Below are 6,813 nucleotides of genomic sequence, written 5' to 3'. Positions count from 1 at the left end.
CCAGCAAAGGAATGCACAGGTCAGTCCACCGCATTGCACAGGACAGAGAGAGACAGACAGAGTGGTGTGAGTGAACGCGTGAAGGAGAGAGAGACAGACAGAGAGAGAGAGACAGAGTGGTGTGAGTGAACGCGTGAAGGAGAGAGAGAGAGAGACAGACAGAGACAGAGAGAGAGAGACAGAGTGGTGTGAGTGAACGAGTGAAGGAGAGAGAGAGACGGATAGAGATAAGACAGGACAGTCATGTGACAGCGAGGGTGGGGGGATGTGCGGGTGGGTGGGTGGGTGTGTGGCGGCCTGGTGTAGTTTCACTCTGTGGTCGTGCGGGCGGTGGGGAGCTGCTTCGTGGGCTGACTCCCCCCTGTTCCCCTTCCCCTGGCCCCCCATACCATCTCTGTCTGAGCCTGTCGCACCTCAAAGGAAGAGTCCTCCCCCTCCTCTCCCCCTTCGTCGTCCTCACCCATGTGGCAGCTCTGTGGGGGGGAGAAGACATCAACAACAACACAACAAGATGACAGCACTGACAACGGCAGGCAGTTAACTTCATATTCCTATAGGAACGAGCAAGGTCGCTTCTTTTTGTCTGGCCACGTTCATGGTATAACATCGAAACAATCATCACCGGTGAACCGGTTCTTAGATTATGTATATATATATATAGATATAGATTATGATGACGTTTTTGAAGTCAACATTATGAACGGTAGTAGTATCGCAACATCTAGTATCTTCACTTAGAAACACATTATTTCCACGCAACATTTCGGTATATAATAATAATAATACTGCACATTGCTGCCACGGGTAGGATTAAATTATTAAAATTGCGGAACTCGACTTCGTCTCGTTCCTGACCGCATCACTGTCGTGGCAATAATCACGTTAAACCACACCCTCAAGTGTAATATTGCAATTCTACAACAGTTACCCTTAAAACTATAAGAAAATCGCTGAAAAAATATATTCTTTTAATGACAGATGTAGTCACTACGACCACAAATGTCCCAAGAAACTAGCTAGCCATAGCCACCGAGTTTGCTAGCGCTCTGGGAAAACAGAGCAGCTGAATTCTTTGTTTTGATTAGGTGGTGAACGGTGCTGGTTTGATCCACGGCTAGAAGCCGTTTCAACCAATCAGATTGCTTCCTCGAAAACGACCAGTTGTAGAATAGCAGGTAACTGGTTAACAAGTAACGAGAATGAGCCATTTATGGAACAGAGTGGCGGGAATTGTAGGGAAAGATAAAAGGGGAAGAGTATAAATGGCGAAACAAAAATATACTGTATATGACTGTTTGATGCTATAATATCACTGCATCATTGGAGTGTACAACTTTGATTTATAGCGCTGTCATGCGGGCGTAACTTTCTAGCTATCAAGTCGCTGCAGGCCTTCGTTGAAAACTACCTGTTGCTTTTTTTTCACCGTTATAGTGTGAATTGAACGCAGCATGAGGGCTTTTATCTGATGAGTCGATTATGGTGAACCAGGATCTCTTACCTGTGCCATAATATGAGCATATGACATATAGAGGTGGTCAATGTCCAGTTTACTGAAGAGAAAGGAAGAAAAACAGAACAGAACCTGTGATGAGCATCAGACTTATATAATGAAGAACTTATAGGGCCGAATCATACTCCTATTTTAACGCCGAATAAAAGTCGGTTCGGCTCTGTAGAGCCTACAATGTGACGTCATTTGAGGTTGGGGGAGGTCGGGTACCGTCCTAAAGTCGGCTCTTCGGTGCTACTGAAACTTTCTGACGAGCCGAAATCATTTCGGCACTACAGCGCCGAGACGGCGGTAAAATAGGAGCATGAATCGACCCTTAGAAGGTATTTTCACACTTCCAGACACAGAGTGGAGACGTCATGCAATTAGGTCAGAATTGAGCACGCAGAAATATCAAGACAAAACAAAGCTATGTACTAGTTAAATTCAATTAAGTCGTTCAATAGTAAAAATTCCCCTGTGTAAGTGCATTTAACCTACCGGTACTTCAAATATGTAAGATCACAATTTTTATTTATCCTAAAACCTAGTGTTTTAGGAAAAAACAAGTATGCTGGGTTCATATTTATGCGTGCACTTATATGCCCCAAGTATAACCCATTCTGGGCGGGAACCCCTTTTGGTGTTTTAACTAAGCATTATGTTATACTTTAGCTATTGAAAAATAGCAGACCTATACAAGCTCGTAGCGCGCCACTCAGTGGCGCGCTACGAGCTTGTATAGGTCTGCTTCCTTTATTTTTGAATCGTGAAAATGCGGCACAAATCTTTGAATATATATTCTTTCAGAAGACTTTTTTTTCTCGACGTCAGGCCTAAATGGGCCTAATTAAAGTATATAATCATAATCAGAGTGGCCTTACGTCTTCTCTGTGAGCGCCGTGCGGCTGAAGTGAAGGATGAGCTGGTGCAGGGGGTCGGGCTTCGTCTCCGTCTCCTCTTCCTCCTCATGCTCCTCTTCCTCCATGGCTTTCTAATCAGTGGGAGAGTGGAGACACATTCATTCATTAACACACAATTCAGAGCTGAAAAACAGCTGCTGTTATGTAGAAGAGGCTGACGAAATGCCACCACGGTTAAAATAACTTCTAGTGATTTTTACTAGTAGACTATATTTGCCTAGTTTACTGGTCGACTGGTCGTTTAACTACCTATTAACTACCTAAATAATTACAAATAAAATAAAAACTTTTTTTTATATATTTGTACATTTTAAAACGGTGTACATTGGTGACTATAATACAGCATTCTAGCTGATCTTGAGACCTACAAAAGCCTGGAGAAAAAAAAACAGATTTTTTTCCCCTAGTCAACTAGGCTAGTGAGCGTGTGACTTACCGACAGGTCGTCAATCATCTTGTCTTCAAATGAGTAGCCCTCCGTCCCCAGCCAGTTGCGCTTGTATCCGTCCAGGAACATGTTCGCCGCTCTGTGCCTGATGGGAGAAAACAATATTTTCATACATAACAGTATGTACTGTACTTCATCCTGGACATTTTCTGTATGTGGTGCACATTTTTGAATAATAACGTATAATAACGTATTAACTCAAATCTTTGCTTCTGGGGGGGGGGGGGGGGGGGGGGTCCATCCTGTTTTAATGTTCTATGTGTACTATGTGCCTTTTTTTTTTACTGTGTTTTTGTGTTTCATGTTACCTGCCTGTGTTATGCCTTGCTGTAAACCAAATCGCCCCACACGGGGACAAACAAATAAATGAACCTGAACCTGACATAGACATAGAAACATGGATTTTTCAAGAAAAAGAAGACATTTTGTAAGAAACAGTTACCTGGGGATGTTGTAGAGCGGGGTCATCCTGAAACAAGCCACCACGGCCCTGCGTCTCTGTTTGGACAGAAGCTTGTGCCAAACCATCTTCTTCGACTTGTAGGGATGCTCCGTCTGACCGGGAGAAAAAAGAGTCAACGTTTGACACCATGTTTATCTGCTCTACTTAACCCATTCTGAACGGGAACCCATGTTGGTGTTAGCATCATGTTATGCTTTAGCTATTGAAAAATAGCAGATCTACAAGCTCATAGCGCGCCACCGAGTGGCGCGCTATGAGCTTGTAGGTCTGCTATTTTTGAAAAATCGAAGAACAACTGACATTTTTAGAATCTGATCTCAGGTCAGAATGGGTTAATCAGACCAGTGTGTGTCCAGTGGAAACCTCGTATGAATCTGATCTCAGGTCAGAATGGGTTAATTCACTGAGAACATGAACTATGAGTATACCATAGATATAATGCCATATTATAGTCTCATCATGTTTATGAATTGAATATATACAGTATAGGACCAGAATGGAAACGATAGCACCAACAACAACAAAAAAAAGGTACATTTTTTTGGTGCTATTTGGTTTCCATTCTGGTCCTATACTGTTTGAGACCAAAGGGCTCGATTTTCGTCACCGCTAAAACCCCTTATCCCTAAACTTCTTTGCCTTTTTTCAGTATTTTGCTAAACATTTTAGAATAGTTAACCCATTCTGAACGGGAACCCATTTTGGTGTTAGCATCATGTTATGCTTTAGCTATTGAAAAATAGCAGATCTACAAGCTCATAGCGCGCCACCGAGTGGCGCGCTACGAGCTTGTAGGTCTGCTATTTTTGAAAAATCGACTGAACGACTGACATTTTTAGAATCTGATCTCAGGTCAGAATGGGTTCATCAGACCAGTGTGTGTCCAGTGGAAACCTCGTATGAATCTGATCTCAGGTCAGAATGGGTTCAAATGGCCAGTCTATACAAGCTCACAACGTGTCAATGCAGATTGGATAGTTGAACTATTCAAAAAAATTGTTCAAAAGAAAAAGGCAAAGAAAATTGAGCCCCAAGTGTTGCCGTTTTACATTTCTGTCTAATAAAGCATCCGCTCAATCAACCAATCAAAACCCCTCGCCGCTCTCGTGGCTCAAGTCCGCTTTATAGACGGCGGCGGCCACGCCTCTTTGGCTGGTTTTTTGTGGACCTTTTTTTTTTTACGGCTTGTTTTTTTTTTTACGGCTACGGCTATTTTTTTTTTTATCGTAAAAATGTGGCGCAAATCTTTGACTATATACATATTTCAGAGTGAATGTTTTTAACTCAGGTCTATAAATGGATTAAAGGTATATTCAGTGATTTCACTTAATTCAAATATCACTTATTTCTTTGTTTTGTTAATAATAATCCTCTCTACTATAGAGTGTGCTGACCATATAAGGAGTTCCTCCCTGTCCCCAGTTAACCCCTGGGGGGGGTCAAAAAACCGTAGGTTTCGTTTTTGGCTCTCTATCCTGATTGGATGAAAGGCTTTATAGGTCCCACAGCCAAAAACGAAACCTAAGGTTTTTTGAGTGAAATCACTGAATATACCTTTAACTGTGTGTGTGAGTGAGTGTGTGTGTGCGTGCGTGCACATGTTGTGCGTACTACTCACCACCTCGATGTGGTAAAGGACGGCGGATACCTCCTGCACCCTTTTCACCACCTTCTCGGGGTCCTCTGCGTCCTCTGCCTTCCCGGACATCTCCTTGTAGAGCGCCATCTGCCAGCGCATGGCGGGGTCCTCCACCTGCAACCACCACCAATATGGTCCAGACGTCAGCAACACGCACCCATTCTGACCTGAGATCAGATTCTATAAACATGTCTTCTATCTACACATCCTGACTGTTTTCTGAAAAAGCTACAGTATGTTTCTATGTCAGTCGTTCTTCAATTTCTTTTCAAAAATCAGATCTACAAGCTCGTAGCGCGCCACTCGGTGGCGCGCTACGAGCTTGTAGATCTGCTATTTTTCAATAGCTAAAGCATAGCGTGATGCTAACACCGAAAGGGTGTTCCCGTCCCAAAACGGGTTAGGTAATTTATACTCTGTAGTACGCCAGCATTGTTTGTCGAGAACCAGCTTAACTACAGATTATAAATTAGAGCGCGCAAATCCGGAAGTTTCACGTTCTATCGGTATATATGCGTGTGTGTCAAATCGTACGACTTTGACGTATAGACCTGAGGCAAAAAAAACCCAAAAAAAGCCTCGTAAAACCTAACCTATGGTTTTCTGAAAACCTTCAAATTCTTATTTAAAAAAAATCACACCCGTGTGAACTGAGTGGTGCAACTCCCCTCTCCCCCTCCTCTCTCTCTCTCTCTCATTAGCAGGCAACAGTACAGCACTGTCTCTCTCTCTGTTTCTGGTCACAACAACAGCGCCCCTACTGGTACTAATAGTCATACTCGTGCTCATTAACGTCACATACATAGGAGAACAACACGGACATTGCTGTTCCTTGGAGTGGTTGCACCGCTCAAAAAATACAAAAAAAAATGATGTTGCTATATGAGACACAGAGGTGTAAGGTGACACCGAGGGTGCAGACGGCATTTAACCCATTCTGACCTGAGATCAGATTCATACGAGGTTTCCACTGGACACACACTGGTCTGATTAACCCATTCTGACCTGAGATCAGATTCTAAAAATGTCAGTCGTTCTTCGATTTTTCAAAAATAGCAGACCTACAAGCTCGTAGCGCGCCACTCGGTGGCGCGCTATGAGCTTGTAGATCTGCTATTTTTCAATAGCTAAAGCATAGCATGATGCTAACACCAAAACGGGTTCCCGTTCAGAATGGGTTAAGGTAAAAATACCGAAAGGGTTTATAGCCTATATAGTACACCGTCTTAACAGTACAAAACAATAGGAAAACAATGATAATAATGAAAAGAAAGCAGGTATACTCACTTTGCCCTGAAGATGCATGTTGTTTGTAAGGAACTCCCGTACCTCCTCATCTGTGTCTTTCTGCCAGGGGACACAACAACAACACACTCTTTAATTAATGCACAGAACAAACACCAAAGTCACTTTGGAATAAGCATCGTTTGCAAGAAATAGGAAAATATGTTCACCGGATTTTATCCACATTTCACACAAATCGATACACGTGATCAGTGGCGTATACACAGACATTTAGACTTAGAGGGGCAGGCGTTCAAGTCGAACCAGCCGGTTGTGTGAGATTTAAAGATTTTTGGGGGCCTATAAATAATATATTAGAAGCTTTTGTCAAGAATTGATCAATGTCACCATGGTCCACAACATACTGTACAGTGTGTACTGTACCAAAAGAAAACTGCAGATGATCTCTATAGTCATGTGATCAAGACGGGTCTGTTTGATTTATGACATTTCATCCTCCTGATTGTCTATAAGATTGACATCCAAAGTTTGGAGGAGTGGCCCCGGCCCGCGTTGTACAAAATGCCGCAAATCATGAACGCTGCAGCGTCCGATTGCAGTGAA

The 6,813-nt window shown here is 42.9% G+C and overlaps 1 protein-coding gene across 1 annotated transcript in view; it reads right to left on the bottom strand.

Moving 5' to 3' along the window:
• Window positions 1-6,813, bottom strand: part of ryr1b (ryanodine receptor 1b (skeletal)) — a 162,794-nt gene that overhangs the window by 49,497 nt on the left and 106,484 nt on the right. Inside the window, 7 exon segments of the mRNA XM_080771534.1 lie at window positions 390-473; window positions 1,502-1,553; window positions 2,377-2,486; window positions 2,852-2,948; window positions 3,306-3,418; window positions 4,945-5,079; window positions 6,253-6,312. Coding sequence (XP_080627660.1) covers window positions 390-473; window positions 1,502-1,553; window positions 2,377-2,486; window positions 2,852-2,948; window positions 3,306-3,418; window positions 4,945-5,079; window positions 6,253-6,312 — 651 coding nt within the window.

This window comes from Protomyctophum bolini, assembly GCF_963924005.1.
Source record: "Protomyctophum bolini genome assembly, chromosome: 9".
Classification (NCBI taxonomy): domain Eukaryota; kingdom Metazoa; phylum Chordata; class Actinopteri; order Myctophiformes; family Myctophidae; genus Protomyctophum; species Protomyctophum bolini.
This window is presented reverse-complemented; position numbering and strand designations above follow the sequence as displayed.